Source organism: Meleagris gallopavo, chromosome 9 (genome assembly GCF_000146605.3).
Source record: "Meleagris gallopavo isolate NT-WF06-2002-E0010 breed Aviagen turkey brand Nicholas breeding stock chromosome 9, Turkey_5.1, whole genome shotgun sequence".
NCBI lineage: Eukaryota > Metazoa > Chordata > Aves > Galliformes > Phasianidae > Meleagris > Meleagris gallopavo.
This window is the reverse complement of record NC_015019.2, coordinates 14,175,220-14,199,906: the sequence shown is the minus strand read 5'-3', so window position 1 is coordinate 14,199,906 and position 24,687 is coordinate 14,175,220. Positions and strand designations below refer to the sequence as shown.

The 24,687-nt window shown below is 37.5% G+C and overlaps 1 protein-coding gene across 1 annotated transcript in view; it reads right to left on the bottom strand.

Annotated features, from left to right (window-relative positions):
• Positions 1–22,791, bottom strand: part of SMARCA1 (SWI/SNF related, matrix associated, actin dependent regulator of chromatin, subfamily a, member 1) — a 25,801-nt gene extending 3,010 nt beyond the window's left edge. The window contains exons 1-21 of the mRNA XM_019618050.2: positions 22,685–22,791; positions 20,439–20,605; positions 19,423–19,523; positions 19,216–19,316; positions 18,230–18,409; positions 17,175–17,330; positions 16,793–16,924; positions 15,990–16,058; positions 15,136–15,245; positions 14,223–14,449; positions 13,636–13,757; positions 13,086–13,238; positions 11,786–11,918; positions 10,733–10,881; positions 9,976–10,095; positions 9,342–9,452; positions 9,056–9,169; positions 7,147–7,269; positions 5,444–5,576; positions 3,871–3,989; positions 3,412–3,624 (exon numbers count right to left, since the gene is read on the bottom strand). Of these exons, the coding sequence (XP_019473595.2) occupies positions 3,412–3,624; positions 3,871–3,989; positions 5,444–5,576; positions 7,147–7,269; positions 9,056–9,169; positions 9,342–9,452; positions 9,976–10,095; positions 10,733–10,881; positions 11,786–11,918; positions 13,086–13,238; positions 13,636–13,757; positions 14,223–14,449; positions 15,136–15,245; positions 15,990–16,058; positions 16,793–16,924; positions 17,175–17,330; positions 18,230–18,409; positions 19,216–19,316; positions 19,423–19,523; positions 20,439–20,605; positions 22,685–22,687 (2,736 nt within the window). The 5' untranslated portion in view covers positions 22,688–22,791. The remainder of the gene's footprint in view (positions 1–3,411; positions 3,625–3,870; positions 3,990–5,443; positions 5,577–7,146; positions 7,270–9,055; positions 9,170–9,341; positions 9,453–9,975; positions 10,096–10,732; positions 10,882–11,785; positions 11,919–13,085; positions 13,239–13,635; positions 13,758–14,222; positions 14,450–15,135; positions 15,246–15,989; positions 16,059–16,792; positions 16,925–17,174; positions 17,331–18,229; positions 18,410–19,215; positions 19,317–19,422; positions 19,524–20,438; positions 20,606–22,684) is intronic.
• Between the last annotated feature and the right edge of the window lie 1,896 nt (positions 22,792–24,687).

The window sequence follows — 24,687 nt, the reverse complement described above, 5'->3', positions numbered from 1 at the left end:
ATATATATATATATATATATATTCTATCACAGTCATGGGGAAGAAACCCCACAGCAAAAAAAAAAACATCTTCACAATTTGACCACTACAAACCTTCAAATTCCACACAAACACTGGCATTCAAGTTAACAGTCAGCAAGTATGAGAAAGCGTGGGTGCAATCGAGCCCAGCACGTGCTGCATCCCCAAACACATAACATTCTTTAGACCCCCAGGGATGACTAAAAGCAGAGAAGAGTAGAAAGATGACCACCCACATGGCAGAAGCACTTCTTGTGCTTCTTGGGATTTGTGTACGTTGCACTCAGAGACTTCGGAACTATAGGTAAAGACTAATGACAACCTGTTCCACACAAAAACGATTACTTCAACCTTTCTGAATGTCAGAGAAATTGACTTGTGCTGAATTCAAGACAAACCATTATCAGAAAGGTGTTGAGAAATAACCATGCACCATTTGCCTCAAGGGACAAATACTCTAATTTCTCAAGTAAAAAATGTCTGCCTAGATAGATTTACTATACGAGGTGCTCAGGTTCACACTTGGGAATTCCCAGACAGGCTGCCACTCCAGAACTTGCTGTGGACAGAGGACTCAAAAACAGCCTTCTCAGGAGAATCACAGAAGCATTTGACATTAATGAGCAGCATGCACACGGATTTCTGCTACACCTACTATCGTGGCATGATGAAATCCGCCTTGAACTACATGAATTACTGTATGGACTGATCCACCTCATTTTAGTGCTATGAAAGTACACTCAGTCTGAAATGCCTTGCACCTTTGGAGATGCAATTTCATTCAGTATGGCCTGATACCTTCCTCTTTAAGATTGAAAGAGATAAGATGTACTCTGCTCCCTGCTTTCATGGCTATAACATCTAGTATTGCAGGAAATAAGATGGGTGCACTGAACCATCATCTCCTTCTGCGTGACTGAAGGCACAGATGTTGGCATGAGTGTGAAAGTACAACTTCAAAGCTCTGCCAACAGGTCTGAATATTCCTGTACGTACAGCAGGTCATTTTTCTTACACTGGGCAGGGTTTGCAGAAAAGTCAGAGGACATGCACAAATTATGCCCAGAAAGCAGAGAAGCGATTCATTATTGTCACAATATTTTGCATTCTTCCTACATGGACAGAAACAAATCAAACGTGTATGCCTCCAAGCCCTGTTAAGAAATTTATCACTTTAAAGAGCACCTAAGCTCTCTCTCTGCAAACTTACATTTTAGATTAAAAATAAAATAGTCTGTTAGTGGAATAAGTCAATGAAACAATTTATTTTTGCTTTCCAATGAGAAATTTACAAAAGAAAAATAAGATGGAAGATAAATCAGCTATTTATGTGGAATTCAAGAGACATCTAGTGGATAGTAGGATGCAAAGTCTTCCTGGAAAGCCCAATCACAAATTCTTCTCAGAAATACACTCCCTGCTTAACTTGTTTCATATGAGTTTGAATGTAATAAAAAGTAACTTTGAGGTTACACGTGAATTTCAGAGTTCTAAGGAGAGGTTTTATCCACTTCCACTAAACTTACTATACATACCCTTTTGTAATGATTTCCATTTATATTTAGTATGTAATTCTTATCCTCCAACACTTCTCTTCACAGGAAGTATCAAACCTGCACAAAGCATCCACAGAAGTGAATGCTTCCACAAACATCACCATATCTGTATGCATAAAATATACTGATTATTGGCAGTTTAATCTTGACTATCCTGACAATTTAAAACCATTAAGAAAAATAAATGGATATATAAAGTGAAAGATTATTTTACCTCTGTATTTTCATATCACTCCTTCAGCTAATAGTAGAAAAACAAGTCAGTATTACTGTATATAGTTTTAAGAGAAAATAATCCAGAATTCACTGTAATGCCCTTCCTCGGTTTCAGCAATAGACAGCAAAACACTTCTGCACTTTAGAAAATGACTCCTTTCTCCTTCAAAAATAAAAATTTGAGTGAACGTATGATTAGGAAGATTTAAACATAAGATTTAACACCACCTCTGACTTAAATATGCCAAGCAAAATTAAATGTTGAGCCTTATTTTTAATTTCTAGTACCAGTTTCTATGACTTACTTGAATGGATTTCTCCATAGACAACTTAAAATTAACTGAACTTAATACTGGAGGCTTCTTTATGGTTACAATTTTACCATCAGTAATTCTTCAAACTGACATTTCAGCAAGAAAAGCTTGCTATCCTTTTTAATTAAGGGTAACCCACTGGACTACCCAGAAACACTTCAATTGCTGAAATGTCAGGCAAAAATTGTACTGTGAAACCGTAACAGTGGAAAAGCACACATTCTTACCTGTTCAAAAACACACTTGAAATATTTCAACTTGTTCTATTATTCTTAGTACTGTACCCACAATTCTGAAAAAGCATTTTATTAACATCCTGAAGGAAACTGCATTAAGTAATGCACAAGTTGTTCTGCTGCTACTGAACTAGCGTAAGTTGCAGTTTTGCATACAAAATAGTGAGTTACGTGACCAAAATGTAACACTGAATTAGAAACTGGTTTACAGGGCAAGAGGGAGTATCTATGACAGCTGCATCCAGGAGAGGGTACTTCCCCTAGATGTGTCAGCCATGCCCATCAAGCCAGCTCTCACACCTTAGAAGCAAGATCCCTTGATGTTGAGTATCATAAGAAAAACTGGAAGGACATGTTTCCCATATTTATATGTTCACATGCAAGTTACACATGCATGTACACTTCACATGGTGCAGGCTTGCACACTGTACTCATGAATAGGCTCTCAACCAAAATACAGACTATTAGTGTATTTATCTATTGAATTTGGATTTATTTTCCACGAATGAACAAAAATCTCAAGAAATTAATAACTAGAAAGCATTTACGTATGAAATTCCTATTAAAAGCTACAAAGATAATTTTAAACCAATGATTAGCTCACATTTAGCTCTGAAAATTTCCCTGGGCTTTTAAAAATTAAAGAGCAAAGTTAGAAAAGCTGAAATTCCCTCTAAGTAAGTATCCAATTCAGATGTTTTCAGACTTCAATGTTGCCAAATAATTCTGAAGAGCCCATTTCACGTTTCAAGAGATAACAATAAAACTTCCAGTTTGCAGCAGCAGTACCACTGCTACTTGCCAGGCTAGCCCTCTTCTGCATCAGTCCCTTTGGGTAGCATGTGACTTGGCAGATTTTCTGTGCATTGTGTTGTTTGCTGTGCTACAGGAATAGGTTGTTTTTATAAAAAACTGAAGTGAGAATGAAAGCCAACATTACTTTTTCAGCATGTCTTTCCTAATTTCCAGTATTCTGGCATGAATCCAAGGTATGCGATGGTACTTAAAGGAAAGATACACCTAATAATAACTGAACATAATGACTCAGTCCATGTAACCAATACCTACCATTGCTGTTCTGGATTTGATAAACCAGTCAAATCTGAACTGAGGAGCGTTGCGCACACACTGCCTTAATTCCTCATACACGTTTTCTTTGTCAAAGCCCATCTTGTGCAACATGCAGATCAAAAATCTGTCTTCCTCCTCTGTGTAATTTTTTCCTTTGTTTGTTCCATACTGAATACGTAACTGATGAAAAGGTGCTTTATACCTTGCGATCTGAATGCAAACAAAATAAGCACTATTAAATATGCAGCATGTCACCATGGATTTATTACATATTAGTGCTGATCACACACACATGGTTACTACGTAAGAAGCTAGAACTCCCATCCCCAGCTGCTCCCTTTCTGAAAGGATTCAGAAGATTCTATCCACCTTTAACCACAGGCCACAGTAAGTACGTATCACAGTAAGAAGCAATCACCCTAAATTAAATACTGCAAGTTTTTTTTTTTTTTTTACTTTGGCATCAAGGGCTTTCTTGATACTGATCCTCCGTTGAATTCTTGCCTCTCCTCGTTCAATTTGAGCCATAATTCTCTCAATGTCCTGCAGTTCATTACAACGTTCCCAGAAAACAGCTAAAAAACAAACCAAAACAATTAGTAAAATCAAGTCTTTCCCTTTATTCTTACACCTTTACTCCATTAAACCATCCAGCAGAAAATGTAGTGCAGTTTGTAGATCTGTGAAGTTTTAAGGAATTGGTAATACTCTCCCTTTTACTGTGCTAGCCAAAGACAGCTTGCACAAACCTTCATTCACCATCTTTACAGTCAACTACATAAGGTTGCTCCAGAAATAATGCCTCCTATTTATTTCCTTAGAAACTACAGTGAATATGAAGAGCACAATACCACCATTTGATACAACAAATTCTCAGCTATAAAACACTACTTTTCAACAGTCATCATCATTAGTTCTGCATTTTCAATGGCAAACAAGAGCCTGCATGCCACACCTGTGAACATCTGCACCAGTAAAGATGAGCCCTGTTCACTGTTGCCACTACTGAAACATAACTCTCCCACCTCTCACTGTGCTCACATCCACTGTTGGGTTTCCATAAGTGTTCAGCAAGTGTCAATGAATGTCAGTGGGTACCATTTGCTCATATGGAGGAATTCAGTTCCACCCCTTTGCTTCATACACCCTTCTATGTCAGACTGCCCCTCTGCTGCTGTCTGTCACACAGCAACAAAATGTACAGGACACTGGTGGGAAGGTTCAACTTCTGTCATCCCACCAACACCCACTTCTGATCTTGCAGGCCAACATCATAAAATAGGTGGAATTGCTTGGAGAGCAGCCTTCATATAAGCAATAGTTACTAACAACTGCAAGATGATCTATATCCAAAATGATTAACTGAATTACATAAAACTGAAAAAACCTTTAAGTGGGCTTCTTAGAACAATAGTGAAACTGGTTAGTAACATGAATAAACATGCTTTAGACACACTTTAATGTCAGCTCTCACTTGCTGGGGTTACCTAGTACTTCAGTTATACAAAGAACTTGTAATTTGTGGCTTTCTCCCATCACATCTTTTAATCAACTCAAAGTAAATTCAGCACTTTATAGGGAGCTCCTGATTAACTGTTCTTTATTAAGCAACAGGCGGAACGCTGCAAAATTTAATTTTGCTGAAATCCTTCATAAAATTAATATAAGAATGAAACAGGAAGAATTCTGACCAAATTAAAAGCTACTGCATAAATACCTAGCTAGAACAGCAAATATACCTATAAAGAATTATGTAGCTTCTACAATACAACCTTATGAATCTGCAAGACCACAGCATCAATGTAAGTCAACTATGGCACATTTCAACTGAGGTATGGATAAGGACAGCTGCAGACATTGCATGCTGCAAACAACTTTTTAACACAATTAAGTCATCTAGGAACAATGACGATATACTTTTTAAAAGAGTTCTTCCTATACACATCCAAATCCTAAGTCTTACAGAAGAATATGCAGCAAAAATTGTGGCTATCAGAACTAAGAAATATATTTCAACAGATCCACATACCTGAATACTCAATGACCTCCTCAGGCGATTTTCCCTCCACCTCACGGGCAATATTATCTATATCATCACGACCGTATTTCTCATTAGCTTTAATAAACTGATTAAAATCCCTCTTATTCCAGTTTGTAAAACCCTGTAATAAGCAGCAAGAGATCAAGAAGCCATTACTAAGGAGAAATATAAGACAAAACTTGTTGCCTATGTATCATTAGTTCCAACTGGCAATGCCTCTGCAGTGTCACACAGTCACAGTGGCTAACAGTTCTGCAGGATTTCCTTAACTCCTATTACCCAGGGCTTATTACAGAGTCATTAGAAGTCTAATGAGTTTTAGGGGTTTTTTTTGTTGTTGTTGTTGTTGTTTCTTTTGCATGACTCCACATGCATGTAAGAGCTTCTTAGTTTTCTTCCTCTTAAAAATCTGCTCTACAGTACTTCTGGAAAGAAAAATCTCACTGACAGGTCACTGTAGTTTCATCTAAATCACCCTTCAAAAAAGCAACAAAAAGTTTTAGGAGTGGAGGAAGCTCCATTGCAAGTGTCATTCCAAGTTCCTCAAGCAATGCACACAACTAAAGCAATTGCTGCTATTTACAACATCCACAAATTTTGAACCGAACAGTTGGATGAAAATTTAACTATGTCAAGAAAAAACCTCAAGTCTGAAAAGATGCAGTCAAACAGAAATTCTATAGCACTGTCAAATAGAAAACATGTTGTGTACCGAAGTGAATTCAGAACTGAACAACAGTTAAGTGAAATGCAATGCACAAAAATATCATTCAAGAAAGACATTACGTTTTCAAGACAGGGAGAGAAGACAACATCAACAATGTCAAAATACAAGCCATGTGCCTTAACAGCAACTTGTAAGGGTATTTCTGTGAGGAAAAAAAGCACTACAAGGAACTGTCAGTTCTACAGCTGACTCTCCTACTAGACAGCTTCTTTACAAGTTTAATATACACAATAGAAAGATTTTTAATCATCAACAGCAGTACTGACACATACATCAACAACAGCTTAAATATTCCCTCTACTATAAAGAGGTGAGATTAACAATCAAATTGTTATCTTGCAAATTTCAAGGTATACTAAGCTCAATTGTTTCAGAGAAAATTACTTTGAGATACACTTCTCCTTACAAATTAGCTTTTAATAAGCCTAGTTCAGCAATGTAACAGCCCCAAATATCAAGAAACTAGCCAGTGATAGAGACAGCCATGGCAGAAAAAGAACATGCCAAATTAAACTGGGGCAGAATTCATGAGACTGCTTTATACAGCTGTGTGAAAAGCACATGTTGATAGCAACTTGTTCTCTCCAACTAAAGCCTTTTTAGACAAAAATCAACAGACAGCTACAGTTAGAAGGAAGCCACTGCCTGGTTTCACCAGGGACTGGTGCGGGACACTGACTGCACAATCTTTGCCTCAGAAATACTGCAGACATTCAAGGAACAAGAGCTGACTAGGAAAGCTAAGAAACTTACTCAAGGACAGGAAAGGTCACTCAAAAGAAAAGCAAGTCAGAATCACTGTATCTCTCTGTAACTTCAGCGTAGCCTTCCTTTGCATGTGGCATCATTATTACTTTGTATATATGTTGCATGCCAGTAAAAATTATTATACATGTATAGTTACTTATATAAATATATTTATACATGCACACAAAATGTAATACTTGACCTGTCCTTATTTTACCTGTGTTAATAGTTTCTCTTTCTCTTCAGTTTCCTCAGGATTCAGAGGCATGGACTCATCTATCTTCTTTTGTTCCTCTTTTTGCAGCTGAGCTGCATTGGGGAGATCAGGATTCCTGGGAACCTGAGATCCAAAGCATCAATAGGCAATAATGAAATGTTACTAAAGACATTTCAATGAATCCTGCTTTACAATCTAGAAGTGCATGTTAAATCTCACAGGACTGAGGTGGTAACCTGCACCCACTAAACATCTGTTATCACAGAGCAAATCCAAAAAAGAGCATCCTACACCTTGGCTACTTTGAAGGAACAAACCCGTAATAAAAATATTTTTAAATACCAGATTACTAAAATACTTTTGTGGCTATTTAACTACTGCAAAATTGAATATCCTCCTGTAAGACAAGATAAGGTATTTATTATTTATCTCTGCTTGTTCCCTCTTGTCTCATGTAAGAAATGGAAAGTTGCTTCTCCTGTAAGTAATAAACTCACTACTCTACTTTTTTTTAAGAAGCTTCAGTTTATCAAGGTATTATCCTCCATCTGTTGTCCTCTCCTCTGTAAAACATACCTGATGAAATTTTCTATGTACATACTTTACCTGGTAAGTGAACTGCTATTGCAAACAAATAACAGCTTTGCATCAACAAGATTGTATTATGCTTCCTATGTCTAGCCATCTAACAGCCTTAATCCATTTTCCTTTATTCACGTTTCATTTCTAAAAGTCTAAACACTTGTTTCATCTGGCATTCCTTCAGTTTTCAGAAGTGAGCAGCGACCAGCTTCCTCCTTTTCTAGGCCTTGAGTTTCAGTCTTCCCAATTCCAATTTCAACTCTCAACCTCACTGAAGCATTCACTGAAGAATTTCTCTCAGCTAGTTTTACTTCCTTTAATTCTCATCTATCCTGCCATATACAGAAAAATCTTTTTGCTTCCTATTAGGCTTTAAGACATCTTCTGCCTTTCCTTAAAAAAGAAAACCAACAACAAAAAAACCACGCTGCCAATATTTGTTGTACTCTTTTGCAACGGCAGTTTCCTATCTTGCCTCATATGACAGTTTATGTTCTCCACCACATTTTACAAATGCTTTCCTCTCATCTCTCATGAGACGTGGTTGTTTTGCAGTAAGGTACGTGTCTGGAAGTAGGGGGAACTAATCCAGTTAATCAACCAACAGCGGCACAAGCAATGAAAATCAACATCAGAACACAATCAGTGCTCACTGTTTTACCAGGAAAATGTCAGCAGGGAGAGGGGGAAATTCTACTAACACAGTAGGGAAAAAAGGTAAGCCTCTTGTCTTTTCTTTTGTAATACATTCAGACTTGACATCTTTAAACATTTTATATCCCAACAAAACATGAGGAAAATTGATGTCACTTTGCTTACCATCATATCCACACAAAGCTGACTTCAATATTACCTGAAGTTACTTTCTGCATAAGATACACAACAACTATGAAAACCCACACCCCATACTCAGGAAGGTGATCTTATATTTGTCAAAAACTATTTTCTCACCTTAGACCACATATCTTTTTTTTGTGAGGAAAAGTATATTAAGCATCAGAACTGCCTTCAGTTTTTCCACTCAGTCTTATTGCTTGTAACCCACCATAAAACACGAGGATACCCACATAAGACATTTTTAATAGAGGAAGGAATTACAGACAACTTTTTTTACTCTATTATGGACCAGAAACAGGAGGAGAGACTTCAAGCAATTTTCATTCAAAATGAGAAACACATTAAAAAGAAATAAGACCAGAACAATAATTTAATAGTCTTATTTACTTTATTTAGCTCTTTTCAAGAGAATTTGCAAAGAGAAATAAAAATGCCATTTATGAATTTGAAGTAGGGGTGGGGAGGCAGAGGAGGGAAGAAAAAGCATTACCTTATACCCTATTGTCTTACGATAATACAGAATTTCTTTTTCCAGAAGTTCAAATAACCGCGGTGGAAAAAACTGGAAATCCTGAATATTTGGCTGCTTTGGAGGTCGTGGAGCCTTTAAACACAGAAAGGTATATTAACATTACATAAGCTTGATTTTGAGTATTTAAACTGCCAAAACTGAACGCATTAATTTTATTACCAGTATAGGATGAGAGCAGGGGATGCAACAGGGGAGAAAAGCCAAAGCAGCACAAAAATAATTTCCATACTCAGCAGTTTCTTACCTTTGGGACTTTGGGTTCACTGACACGAAGGGCTTCTCTGAAATATGCATCAACTGCGTAATTAGCTTTGCGTTCTCGTTTGGGAGGCTCTATCCACTCCATCATGCTCAGCTACAAACAGAATTGAATGACAATACACTGAAGAACAGTGAGGGCAGGCTATAGTCTTACTGTGGGATGGGCAGATACCTTTACAGTATTCTACTGACTTTGGGCACTTGAGGGAAGTTATGACTTTACTACTCAAACACCACTGATGGTCTCGGGCTGTAAATACTATCATCTATAATGATACAACTGAATTGCTTCTCTAAACATCCCAATTAATAAGCTCTACCAGAACTACAACGTTGGCAAAAAAATCCATTTGCTAGCAGTGAATTAATCTTACTGAAGGGCTTCAATTAAACATTATTAAACTTACAGAATCATATTTCAAGACTATGTTGTATTAAGCTGACTTCTTGTAATGAAGTTAAAGAAAAATCCTGATGCTTGTGCAGAGCTAAGTGAATCCCTCAGTGATTTCTACCTTCTCAACACAGCCTTTTTAGCCACAACATTTCTAGAGGCCCAAGCATACAGGCTATGCTAAACTGAGCTCTCAAAGACTTGTCATCCTAAGGAAAATTACCTTTTGTTTTTCTCTATAATCTTCACCTTCAAAGTTGTATAAGCTCATCTCTGTGTCCATAGTGAAGTTTCTTAGAGAGCTCTCCCCCATTTTCTGCAGTCGTTCATTCATTTCAGCTGTCTAAAATACAAGAAGATATTTCTAGGTTTACTCAATTTGTTCTGTTTTCAAAGAGAAAAAAAGCATTCATCATTATTAAAATCATTTTACATTTTTTTATGCTTTACACTTTTACTTACATTTTCCTTATTATCGAGGAGAGATGCCCACAGCGTTTTCCAATTTTGAACTGACTCTAAATCTTCCCATTAAACTGAAACTACAAATGCTGCGATGTGGCCCTACAATTATGAGATTTAACTTCAGATTTAATTGAAATTTATGCCCAACAGTTTGGAGCTGAAGTGCTAGTTCATTTTTTTTCCCCACCCATTCCTCAGTGAAGTTCCATAAAGATTTTGTGTCGATTAGAATTGTTGGCATAAAATTTACATGTTTCTAAAAACCCAATGAATTAAACAATGCTTAAGACGCAGTGCTCAGTCTGAAATGGTGGAAGTAATTACAACTCACTACTCCTACTCCTTCCCAGCTTTGAGAAGCTTTGAAATATTTATGAATAGTAAAGTAATAGGTGGGCATATAAAGCAGATTTACATAATAATTACACCATTCTTGTCTTCTTCTGTAAAATACACTTTGCATATCTATTTTTAATGTTTGACACACTTCAAGATCTATATAAAACTGCTCTAACCTTCTTTTCTCCTCTTTCTAAAATAGTGGTTATGTCTTCTTCTGTCAGCTCACTGTCTTTGGAAGCAAAGACATGAGTAGCTCCATGCCGGATCATTTGCAGCATTTCATCTTTTGCCAATTTGTTGGACTGCTGGTCTATGAGCCTCCCTAGAATTAGAAGAAATATTAGGAAAGCTATAGAAAAGGTAAAAGTTCCAATAAAAACATGAATACAGAGGATTTTTACAGTTCTCTGGCAGCAAAGAAAAAAACAAAAACAAAACAAAGAACCAAAGAAAAAAGTTGCATTTAACTTGAGCTGAAAATAAACAGAAATTGGAAACTTTTAGGAAAATACAGAATGCAACAGTGGGTCATGGATCAAGCCACAGCAAGCAATTTCACAGTCAGATAATCCATTTTGTATTTAAGGTGTTACTCTTGCAAAGTTAGCTGAACTTAATTTTGAAATAGGGTCTTAATATTAAGAGTGACGAATTATTCTGCAATAACCACTAAGTAGTATTCAATCTCTTTAACACTCACTGCACTGTTTTTGACTCATGTGAATGCTTTAATTTTTCATAGACCTCTATTCTCTATCCCAGAATCTCACCAGCCTGGTCTTCACAGACCATCACGATTTTGACCATTATTCATTTAGCAGCCCATTCTTTCAGAAAGGAACAATTCAATGGCTCACAAACTTCACAAACTCAGCTACAGAACTTTGGTTTTTGACAAACTGTTCTTCCCCGAGCTTTTACACAAAGTCTCACAAAGCCACTTTAATCTTTACTAAGCTCAGATGTGGTAAGAAGTACAGCTATTCTTCAGTACCTTGTTCATTTAGAATCTCTTTGAATCTGTACTCACATCACTCAAGGAAACAGTTACTTCAAAAATTTCAGCTGAACAATTGAATAACTTCTGCATTATACTTGAATTTAGCATACTGTTACTATACACAAGGCCTGCTTTCTCTCTGGCTGTACTTCTGTACAGCTGTTTAACAAATACTTGAAGGTACTGAACAACTCCGTTGCAGAAAAAAATATATAGCAGTTGATACCTTGTTGTATAACTATAGAGTCCAGCCTCAGTTTTATTTCAGCTCTTTCTACAATCCTCTCTTCAACAGTATTATCAGTGATAAGTCGGAACACCCGTACTGGTTTCTTTTGACCAATACGATGCGCACGATCCTAACAAACATAAATTGATGAGTGTTCAGCAACAGAACTCACAAGCAATAGACAGTTAGCTTGCTACATAAGCAGAAACATCAAGCTGAAGCTCGCATGAATTTCTTGGCTCCTTGCTTATTCAGCAGAATACAAAAGTTGCCTAGCTATATAGCTGGCTCTTACACCTTCTAAATTTGAGGTCCTTCTATTGCAAGAAATACATCTGCTTCATTGTAAATGCACATAATTAAATGTCTGTGTAAACTGCAGCTGTGGGATATACGTATACAAGCCCACGCTACCTTCAGTTCATGACAGAAGCGCTGAAACATAGCATCCTTGGCTTGACAGCATTAATTCCACATGCAAAGCCCATGCAGCTAGAGCTTCAATATCATAGCTGTCCCAAGTTGGCTACAATAAATCATCAGTACAGAGCTCACAGTGTACAGCATATGAAGCTATGACTAACATTCTGTATTTACATGTATCAGAACAGGTGGTTATTCTCTCTGCAAAATATGAATACAAGTATTTTGTCTTCAATTAAAAAAATGGTCCTTTTGAGTGCTGGCACCAGCATTCTCCGACTGTCCTTTCAAACAAGATTCATGTATAATATACCTGAAATTCCTAAAGCTCGCAAATCACGCTCAGCAGTTTGCAGGAATTTCATCTATGACTGGTAAACAACATGCACCTCAGAAGGAGGTGCGAGATATTCACAGTAAATACTCAATGCACTTAACATTCAAAAGCAAAACTGCCCCAAGCATGCAAGAAGGCTCATGACATTTTTAGTCCACAAATTACATAACTTGATTTTAGAACTTAATCAGCAGTCAGAAAGAGGAAATATATTTAAAATATATTTAAAATCAAATAGTAGGGTTTCTTGTCCCTTCTTTACAAGTAGATGATGTTACACTTCTGCAAGGGAAAAAAAAAAAAAAAAGGCAATTTGCAGAAGCATAAAATTTCCAGAAAGGTTCAATACAGTGCTGGATGTTTTTGTTCTTTTCCTGTTACTTTGGAAACAGCCAAAGTACTTTAACTGATTCCTTAGTTTGCTGGTGATAGATTTTAAGAAGTAACAAAAAGTAACTAAAAAGAAAGTTCTGGAAATATTCCAACTTGAACAACAACAACTTCAACAAACCACCACATGTCAGATGATTAACTCACCATGGCTTGCAGATCTACTTGAGGGTTCCAATCTGAATCATAGAGAATAACCACATCAGCAGTTGCCAAATTAATTCCTAGACCCCCAGCTCTGGTACTCAACATGAAAATGAATTTACTGCTGTTGGGAGCATTAAATGTATCTATTGCTTCCTAAAAGAGAAGAGTATTTTTAATGCATTACGGTTGTCTCCAAAACACTGGTTTGTTTTCAAAGAAATGCCTTCAGAGTTTAAAAAAGAGCGTTCTATGACAGCACCAGAAGCATCCATGTGGATAGTTTCACCTGTGCAAACCTACTCAGTGAACAAAACACTCAGTTGTTCAATTAGTTGAGGAATGCATGAAACCTACTTTACTATGCACTTTTGATTAGAAAAAAAAAGTCTTGCTGCCTTTCTAAACTGTAACATTTTTTTCTTTAATGAATCATTCCTTTTAAGGAATGACAAATATCATTCCTTAATGTATCACATACCTGATCACAACAACAGTTGGATAACGAATTAAGGTGTAAACCAGACATTTCTTGCTTACATATCTTTCTTACCTCTCTTTCCTCATGTGGCGTCTGCCCATCGAGTCGGCAGTACTCGTACCCACGCCACATGCAATAATCTTCCAAAATATCCAATAAACGGGTCATCTGACTGAAAAGTAGCACTCTGGAACCTGACAGAACACAAAAGCTTCAGTCGGTTTTACATTTTTACGTTAATTTTTATAGAGGTATTGCACTAATTTAAGTAAGTCTCTTTAAAAAGTTACTTTTCTGATATTGCTTTAACTTCTCCTCAAGACAGGTTGATATTCTCTATAGAAGAAATATAGAACTTAAAAACATGGTAAGATGTGTACAGACACAGTCCTCTCATCAGAAAAGTTCTCAGTCTCTTCTCTAGCAGTAGAAACTTTTCCCTTTCCTTCTACTTACTCTTATCACTACTCTTCCTCACCATTCTTATAAGGCTTCCTTCCACCAATCCATGCATTAAGGTCTACTGAAAACTCAAACAAAACCTCACTGAAAATAACAAATATTCACTGAAGACAACAATGAGTCTCTGCATGCTTTAAAAACTTAATTTTTACCTATGAGGACTGCTTAGATTGTTACTGCTCACAAGCTCAACTCACCTTGCTCTCTGAGTTTTGCCAGCAGTTTATCCAGAACTAACATTTTACCGCTGTTAGTGATGAGATGTGTGTCAGTGGTGTAAGGAGGGCCGGGCTCAGCACCATCAAACAGGTAAGGATGGTTACAGCATTTCCGTAACTGCATCAGGATGTTCAGCAGACGCATCTTATCCATTTTCCCAGCTGAATTTAGGATATCAATATCTTTCATCAAGATCCTTGTATACCTGAAGTTTTACAGGCAATTTTGAATAACTCTCAGTTTTTATTTCATATTTAAAGCGTGAATGAAATCTGCAAATCCCAATCACTAATTTCCAGAAGCAGGAGCTGTTTCTGTTTACTTAAATAATGAGCCATTTTATTCTCAAACTTGGAGAAAACATCTGACTGATACTAAGCACTTATAAATCAATACCTAACACGAAAGGCAACTTGCCTGCAAGTGTCAGTGATCTGTCACTCACAGGGTTTTCTTCAGCTTTTCTTACATATGACTATGAAGTTGATTAAAGATCTCATTGATTCTCCTGAAGCTGCTACGCTGACCTGTCATTTTCATTTTCACTTTTCCTTGGGTACATGGCTCGTGTGGCAACATGTAATTTCAACTCTGAGACTCTTTCTGGCACATACCTAGTTGCATTTAACAGAAATAAATAAAAATGAAACTTAACAGGCATACATTTTTTCCAAATAAACTTAAGAAAGGTTCTGCTTTATTCTTTCCATCCCCTTTTATTACAATTCCTGAGTTCTTCACAGCTTGTGTACCTTTACAATGCCTCAAAAATAGCTACAAATAGGCTTCTCCATTTGATTGCCTTAATATGCAACTACCAAGAAAAATCTTCACAAAGAGTTGAGGCGTTCTTTATCAGAAAAGAATCTTATTTCAGTGTAAGTAACTCACCATTCCCTCTGCATTTTGCTGAGTCCAAGATAAATTTTTACTTCTTTCTTTGGAGGCAAACTCTTTTCAACTTCAGCCTTTATGCGACGCAATAAAAATGGCTTCAAAACCTACAAAAAATTAGAAGAGTTTTTTCAAAGACACATTTACTTAAAACTGATCACCTGAAATACAAAGTTATTAATTTCTGTGACATTTACTCCAAACTAATCAGCATCTATTACTGTCACAGTGACTCCTTCTGAACAATTCTGCTACAGTCTGCAAAAACGAAGTGTCCACAACTACACTCTCAAGTTCACACTAAAAATATGCAGTATTACAGATTGCCATACTCATCCCAGCTGCTGTCCAGAGCAAGAACCAAATCCTTATAAAAGTCTATTTCCCTTTATAGTCTTTTTTTTCCCCTCTAGAGATGTAAACAAATTACATCAAGATTTCAAAGATAAGCACTGTATATTAGACTTCTTTTAGTGTAAGTGATAAAATAAATCAGAAAGAAGTCTTATCTCATTCACAGCAAACCAAAGATGAAGACATGCCTCTCGAGGCTTGCATGTACCCTGTATTGGTTTAGTACTCAGGATAATAAGTTGTTTCCAAAAGGTCTCAAAATTAGTTTTGTATTTTATGCACAGATTTGGTCTGCTTCAAAACAGTAACACTACAAAAAGTGGTGACTAAACAGCAAGTTCCAGCATTTCATTCATAAGATTCATCTGGGCATTTCTGTAACTCAGTATCTTCACATTCATCTTAACTTCCACTTAGACAAAAGGAGAAATATTTTTTTCTTCACTTATTTTACACCACGTATGCTAATGATGACACTTGATAAAAGCTTTACTTACAGCATGAAGTCTTTCTACAAGTTTCTGATCACCAAGACAATTTTTGGTATCAAACCAGGAGTCAAAATCCTGTGGGAAGAAGCAGCACAACTAGCATGAACTATTTTTACCATCTGTGATGCTAACAGACAAGTATTGACTCTTGTTCACTCCAGCTGAGCGACAAATGATTTCTATGAGTAAAAGAAAAATGGGGCCACAATTCTTTGCCAGCTACCCAGAAGATTACAACGTTTAAGTCAACTGAGTAACTCCACTGATGAAAAACATTACTACCATGTTCCATTTCCAATGTTACTCCATGCTCACCACTGGAGTATGCACGTTCCTACCCTCAGTGCTTGTTTAATGGTGGGACAAGAGTTAAAGAAGACAAAATCCTGAAGAAATGTGATAGAAAACATGACAGCAAAAACAATGTAAGTAATGCATTGACATGGGAACATAAACAGTGAAAGATGACTCCAATTCTCAGTGAAGAAAGCTTATGCACATTTGGATGTGCTCAGTTTCCATTCTGTACTACCTTCCACAGTTCTACTCCACTTTGCAAAGCTCTATTTTTCTCAAGTATTAAATTGTTAATGCCAGTCTGAGGCCTTATCTGCACTAATGTAATACACTATCTTAACTTCAGCAAAAAATAAAAATAAAAAAACAAGAAAAAGGTCTATAGCTAGGCAAAGTCACACAGCTCCTATTGAATCCAAGTTTTCTGTATCTGATATCTCTTGCGAGGCTGAACATTCTTTTCTACAGAAAAGAATCAAAACAACAAGATTTTACTTCCAAACTCTACTTACATCTGCAGAATTAAAGACATCAGGTAGAAGAAAATTAAGCAATGCCCACAGTTCATGGAGGTTATTCTGTAAAGGAGTCCCTGTAAGCAGCAATCTGTTTGTTGTCTTGAACTCCCGGACAATCTCTGACAGCTGGGAATACAACAAACAGTTGTTACCATAATGTACATTTAACATAACCTATTTTCATTGGTTTCTGAAACATGAAATCACATGAACTGAATTTAAAGACGGGGATATTAAAAATTAATATTTACAGCCCATCGTCTCATAGCAAAAAAAAAAAAGACAAAAATCCCACATACTTAACATTAAAAAACTGCTAAAACCAGAGAGAACATTGTATAAAAATATCTTAAAAAGATCAAATATTTGAGCTTACCTTAGATTTCTCATTCTTTATTCTGTGTGCTTCATCAATTACTAGGTACCTCCAGTTAAATTTTTTGAAGACTGATTTCTCTTTAATGACCATTTCATATGACGTAACACAAACATCCCATTCACCAGGCATCATAACGTCGCGGATAAAAGCAGCCTACAGTACAGCAAGTGAGTTAATAAGCTTTTATAAAGTAGAAATATCTTTGCAATTCATGAAAATCTCTCTCTGCCAGCAGTAGTGAAGCACTAAGTTAGTGCACAAAACAAGTCTGAACAATACTTTGTATAACTGAAAGTTACTGTCACTAAAGCTTTCAATCCTTCCCACTTTATGGGGGAAATTATTCTGTACAGAATTAGATACTTACTCCTTAGTGTATTTTCTTTCTGTAGTTGAAGTACAGCACAAACTGAGGGAGCGAAAGAAAAACATCACACTAAACTACCCAGTCCAAAACACCTCCACTAACAGGAAAGTTGTTTTAAAACAGCCCACCTAGTCCCCCTCCACCCCACTTCATAAAGGTGCTATTAGCAATAGAGATCCATGCAGTCCATTTGGAGAACCAAAGAAGTCATTCCCCACTTCAATCAACAAGCCACCCCTCCACTGAAGTCAAAGCCAACACTGTAAGGAGTGGAAGCTCTACAACAGAAGCCTAATTAGAGGGCTGAGCATAGACACTGGATGCAAGTACAAAGTGGGAGCATCACCTAAAGCAGGTGAAGACAGAGGCAACAAGGTGAGAACAATAAAGGAAAATGAATAAAACTGTCACAATGCAAATACAGAGGAGATCAAAGATAGCGCAAAAAATCAAGAACAGGTTAGTCACAGACACCTGTACTTCAATACCAATTTATTATTTCACTTACTGATTTGTATTTTATCCTTAAAGATACAAGTATAACATTTTGCATTTTCAATGCTAACATAGTTAAAGACTACTGAAAAATACTGTAATTAAGGAAGTGGCTTAGGAAGATTCCATGCCCCTAGATGGTGGTTTCTGATAGAAAAAACACAGAATGGTTTAAATGTAGAACACTTACTCTGGCATCTTTATCTCCAATAAGGCAAACAGCTCGTAATGAAGGAACCCAGCGTTTAAATTCATTCATCCAATTGTGCAGAGTTGATTTTGGAACCAGGACCATATGTGGCCCGGGAATGTTTCGATAATGCTTCAGATAGCCCAACAATGCTATTGTTTGCAGAGTCTTACCAAGACCCTACATTGACAAGAAATGGAAAAAAGAAACCTTCTGAAACAAGATACAGTGCAGAAATAGCTTCAAACAACTTTCCTAGTGCAGCACTTTATTGCAAGGTACACAACACAAGTTTGCCATACAGTATCTTTCATTATATTACAGTTCCAGATGTGAAAAAATCTAACTGCTGCAAAATGGCACATACGACTTGCTGCAGATACAGTAAATACTAGAGGTACTTCAGTGTTAGAATTTCACCCAAAACAACATCCACTGAACAAACAGTCAAATTCATGTTATCTTATACATATCTTGTTTCATCTTGTTTATAATTATTCTATTTTGACCAAAGAACTCTTCAAATACTCTAAAGATATAACAACTTGAACTCCAGATGCAAAGAAACTGAAGAAACTAATTTTGTTTTTGAAACAAAATTAAAGCAAAAATCAAGCACGAAAATCTTGGACTTTGAGGTTGCACAAATTCATCCTTCTGGGCAGTGCTGAAGGAAGGACTTTGCACACTGTTGTTACTTATGAACATACTAGTCACATACAAAACAAATAAATGTGCATCCATTTCTATCTATTCGAATTACACACGGACTCCCATTTACTATTTATATAACTGGAATAGTAACTCCTTGAATAATATCTCTTCCTTGTATTTTTTACTAAGAATAACGTAATGCACAAAGCACACAATGTACATTCAGTGATGGGAAACTGAAGGATATAAAAAAAAGAAAATATACAAATTAATTTGAAGCAGCAGAAAAGGGTGGTGAATTCCTACAAAAATTTCCAAAGATTACTGCTTACCATTTCATCTGCCAGAATGCCATTAACGCCATTTTCATACAATGAGATCATCCAGTTCAGACCTCTGACTTGATAATCTCTTAGCGTCCCTCCTTTCACATCTGCAAATGTAACACTTCTCTAAGTAGAAGAAAACTAAGTATAACAATTTAATTGTGTTCTGCTCATCAGCTTCTCATCACTTCAAAGCATCAACAGAATACTCACATGAAGGAGACTCCTCAAATCGAATACACACGTTAGATGTTTTTCGACTTTCTGATAACAGTTCTTCATCTTCTTCTTGTTCTGTGCGCCTGTGACGATAACTAAAGAACACAAGATGTGTATAGGAAAAATTCAAAACACTGGCTATAAAACCTAAAAAGAAGTTATCACAGAAATGATCATCTACCCACAATGGGCATCTATGTTCCAGCACCCTGACCTTTGGCCATAATCACGTACTGCATATCATCTATTCCTCCTGGTTCATTCCAGCTGTAGCTCGGAAGACCGATATGCATCTCTCTCCTCCAGTCATAGCTACACTAACAGGTATCGAACACTCCTTAAGGCACATTTTAACAAGCAACACAGCAATGCAATACCCACATCAGTGGTGAACTTAGAATTAATTACTTGTTAAATATACCATTAAGAAAATTCATGTACTTGATCCCAAAAATATTTTTAAGAATTAATAAAAAAGTTTTCTTTTGTAAACGTTTTAAAAATTGTGTTCATTTAAACATAACCCCTCAGCAGCACTACATGCAGAGTAGGTCTAGATTAGGAACTAGCATGGAAAGACCTGAAGTGAGACAGCTCATGCTGAGGATCCAAGCCCAGCACTACCCAGCACTGTTAGAACTTGGTCTGCCTCTGCTCTGGTCCCACTGACACGTTCACAAGTGGCTGGAGCAGACCTGGTGTGTTTCTGGAGAGCATCTTGTAGTGGAGTGTCATGCAAAAGAAACTGAGTTCATGCCGTCTTCACAGCACAGACCAGAGAACAGCAAATAGCAATTACCAAGGATTTTACTTTAGAGGTGCTCTCCTGATCCAAGGTCATACTAATGCAGAAGATCCAACATGCAAAACAAATCCACTTTTAAAGAAACTATGATACACCACTGACTACAGAAGTTCTGGACTTAAAGCACAGTCACTATTACTGAATAGATACATTAAAATGAATAATTTTCTTGAAAGCTTAAGTCAGAAATAACAATTAAACATACTCCCCAGCTGAGATCAAACTCTGCTTTTCATCCTTCTTTATCCGTGGACGTCCCAGCTTGACTTTCAGTGGAGATGTTGGTGACTTTTGTGCTGCAGGCTGGATAAAATGAGCGAAGAGTTCTGTCTGCTTCAGGAGGAATTCAAATCTTTTTGCACGATCTGCTTTCTAGTTTCCAGACAGAAATAAAATCAGTAACTGTTCTTCATAGAAAAAAAAGTGTATTTTTCTTAAGAAACAGAATTCAGATACTCATGAAGACAAGTTCTGAGCACAAACTCAGACAACTCTCTGCCTACTCTCAACCAAGAGGGCTGCAGACACCACAAAGCAGCTCTTGAGCTCCTTATGCTTACAACTCTGCATCTTTAGAGCACCCAGTTGTAATTTGCTGTAGTTCAAAAGGTCCTTCACAAAAACCACAGTAATCTGGAATACAATCAAGAGCTGATAACCTCATCCCCACAACTCGTCTCACTTCAGAACCCCAGAATTAATAAAAACAACTCAAAAAGTTTACTTGGATATATTCCTTACGTTGACACAGCACCCCAGTAACTACAAGGGTGTGCTTCAAACGATATTTTGAAAACATCAATTCTGAATCTTAGCCTTTCGCTTGTCAGCATCAAGACTTTCTGGACCTTACCCAAGATGACACTGTGGTAGCTCTGCTTTTAGAAGTATGACAGAAGTAACAGGGATGCACAAGCTCAATAGTGCTTGCACTAAAGTTAGCGGCATTTACTCTCAGATTTCCAATTTCAATCATGAAGCACATGCACTTCACTATGAGCACAGCAAAACTCTGTGACCTCTATATATACATGACTTAAATACTTTTTAAAAGAAAATAGGACAAAATGCAAAACCTATCAGGTAGAATACAATTGCTATCACTTCTTTTATGCCATTTCTAAGCATCACATAATGCTGTATCACTTAAACCAGTTCTCACATGATTCATTTTGTAGGTTACAGTGATACATAAAGTTAAACCGCAGTTTTGTACCATGTATTTCCTAAAAAAAAAAAAAAAAACACGTGAACAACAGAATGCTTTTCTGTAGGTAACTTACACATAAAAGCATGTGCCACAGCACCACTCGGTCAAAGAAAAAGGTAGTGAATGAATCCTGACTGCAAGGCAATGTCTTGCCACATGAGGGCAACGTATTCACAATACACTGATTTTAGAAGTGAATAACCTGTCACACAACACTTCCAGTTTATCATTCAGCTCATCAACAAACAGATTTACTTGTGTTTTCTATGTCTAAAAATTAAGTAGTCATTCAGGCAGGTATCAACTTTTCTACATCTAACAGTGATACTCTTCCCTGGCTCTTCTGGCTTCACAAATACTACTGCAATTATTAGGCATCCATTTGATGTTAAAGCTTCTAAGAAAAAAAAAAAAAAGCAGCTTCAACCAAGAACTTCACTACATGAACAAGGTTTGCAAAGTCTACTTATTTTTGCTTTCTTAATACAAAAGTTACCCAATTATCTCTCTTCTTCAGTGCTCCCTTAATTTTTGTCCTAGACAGATCCTCTTTTGCTCTGAGTAGATATTATGAGGCATATCAATATTTGAAACCTTTGTATTTTTGTATAAGAAACTAGCAGCTTCAATACTGCTTTCATTTAAGTGACCTCTTTTCATTTGGTGACTGGAAAAAGAGAAACAATACTCTTGTTTCTAGGAAAGGGAGAAAGAAAGACTTAGGGAACTACAGGCCAATGAGCCTCACCTCTGCACATAGGAAGATCGTGGAACAGATCCTCCTGGAAGACACATTAAGGCACACATGAGATGGGAAGGTGACCCAAGATGGCCAGCACAGCTTCACCACGGGCAAAGCGTGCCTGACCAACCTGCTGGCCCTTCTAAGATAGAGGGATGGACAAAGAGAAGGCAACTGATGTTGCCTACCTGGACTTCAGCAAGGCTTTTGACAGGGTTCCACACCACATCTTTATCTCTAAATTGGGGAAATAGAGATTTGAAAGTTGGACTATTTGGTAGATAACAGTTGGTTGGATGGTTGCAGCCTGAGGGCAGTGGTCAACAGCTTCACACCCATGTGGAAGCCACTGTCAGATGGTGTCCCCCAGAGGTCCCACTTGTTTTCCCTTTCCTGCATGGTTTCTGCAGGAACTTATTACTTGCAACTTTATTGATACAGTTCAAGCAAACAAAGGCTAAAAAAAAGCTGCAGCACCTTTTGTTGTGAAAAAACTTACCATCTTCTCCTCATATTCTGGGTCAATCTCTTTTTCAGGCCTGGCTGCCTTCGGAGGAAGTTTGAGTTGAAATGGAGGATCATTTTTCTGGAATTTAAATTGCAAATATCAGCATCTTCATTTAACAAAGCAAAGATAACAAATTTTAAAAACTAATTATTTCAACAGGAAATGATTGAATTACTTCACTCAGAACAGAATTCACAATGTTACTAGCAAGTAGGAGAGATGGCCAGACAAAATGTAAAAATAAACATGAGGATGAGACTCAGCTTCAACTTACAAGTAGGATCAAAGTTGGAAGGACCAAAACAAAGCACTAGGAGAGGACCAAGTTCAGTTTATCACAGAACTTAGTTGAAACGCATAAATTCAGTATCTCAAGAAGATATCTAAAAAATAAATGTGAAAACTAGAAGTGTCTTTACTCCGATTGTTAGCACTTCTACGTGAATAACTGGAGTTCAAAAGCCTCAAAGTGAAACTGTAAACTCAACTATTCAGGGCCTGGTAGCAAAACCTGACCAAAACAGTACTAAATATCTAACAGCTTGTCAAGCAGAATTATGCTTACTTACATTTCAGAATTGTTACTGATAAAAGAATCTGCCATCTTACTCTTTAACTTTAGGCAGAGGGATGCAAATGTGATGAACAATTCCTGATGCTGAAGAATGCTTTTAAAGTTTTGGCCCAAAGCTACAAATCTCTGAGGTGATGAGCAGTACTAAGTATATAATTAAGCTGTTTGACTATTCAATGATTTTATAACTGCCTGTGTTCAGTTGCACAAGACTAAGCAATTTAGTTGCAGGAAGCATTCAAAATATTCTACACTAAGTCACTCTTTATATACATATTTATTTCCTGAGTTAAGCAAGTAGACGAACAGAGGTGTGAAGCTTATGCAGCTCCAGCAGTGTAACTGCACAGCCGACACTTCAAGTCTCAAGGCAGAACACATTTATGTCCCTGCTGCCCCTTGTTTCTCATTACAGTGTTTCTGCTGATGGCACCGAAATAATAGGGGAACCCAAACAAACCAAAACAGATTACACTATTGTCATCAGGTTTTGGTAAGACACGCACAGCACAAGACCCTCCTGATCACTTGCAGGAGAAAAGCATGCCGTACTTCCACTGGAGTGCTGCAGTTCTGTGCTGGTGGAGCTGACAGGCAGCAGGAACAAGCATCACAGTCCAGAAACAATAGACCTCGGCTACTTCAAGGATCCAAGATGCTGCCTTTGACATCTCTGCCAGCCAGACCAACAAAGCCCTGAGTGCAACAGTCCTAAGCCAGGTGGGTCACCACACACTCACATAAGTACTGCAGGCAGCTTTGGTTCACACCAATCTTGCAACCAAGTACTTCGAGCACACATTATGAATCACAGCAAGCAAACACCTGGGCATTCACTGTGTATATGCAAAGCGGAAATACACTTAAAATAACTGTTAGGGCTATGACTGACTGTGAAGTAAAGTAGCACAAGAGGAAAGGGGGACCGCAGGTTCCATTATATTCAGTTGTCCTGCAGCTTTTTAACTACAGAACTGTGAAGCAGACCTGCAGCCCAACTGAGGCGGGTCCACATCCTGAGCAGGAGCTCCAGCATCCGTCCTTCCAGCCCTCACAGAGGCACAGGCTGGCAGCCATCTGAACCATTCTCTGCTTTCTGCAGGTATTACAGCTAATGTATTACTTCCCAACCAGTCTTACAGAATAGAGGACATTCCCCTGCAAAAATAACCCTTAAACTTCGCCTTCCAAACGTCCGGCTAACGCTGAGAACTGCCGTACTTCAAGGCCTTCCTGCACAAGAGCAACGCAACAACGGGTCAGGAGTGCTTTTCAGCCAGACTTCCACGCACCGAAACACCACCGTCCCCACTATCGGTATTTCCGAGCTGTATCGCAATGACGGGTCACAAGCGGTCCGCGCTCTCACACCGAGCTCCCGCCGGACCCTGCGCGGCTCCCAAGGGCGCCGAGGCCGCCC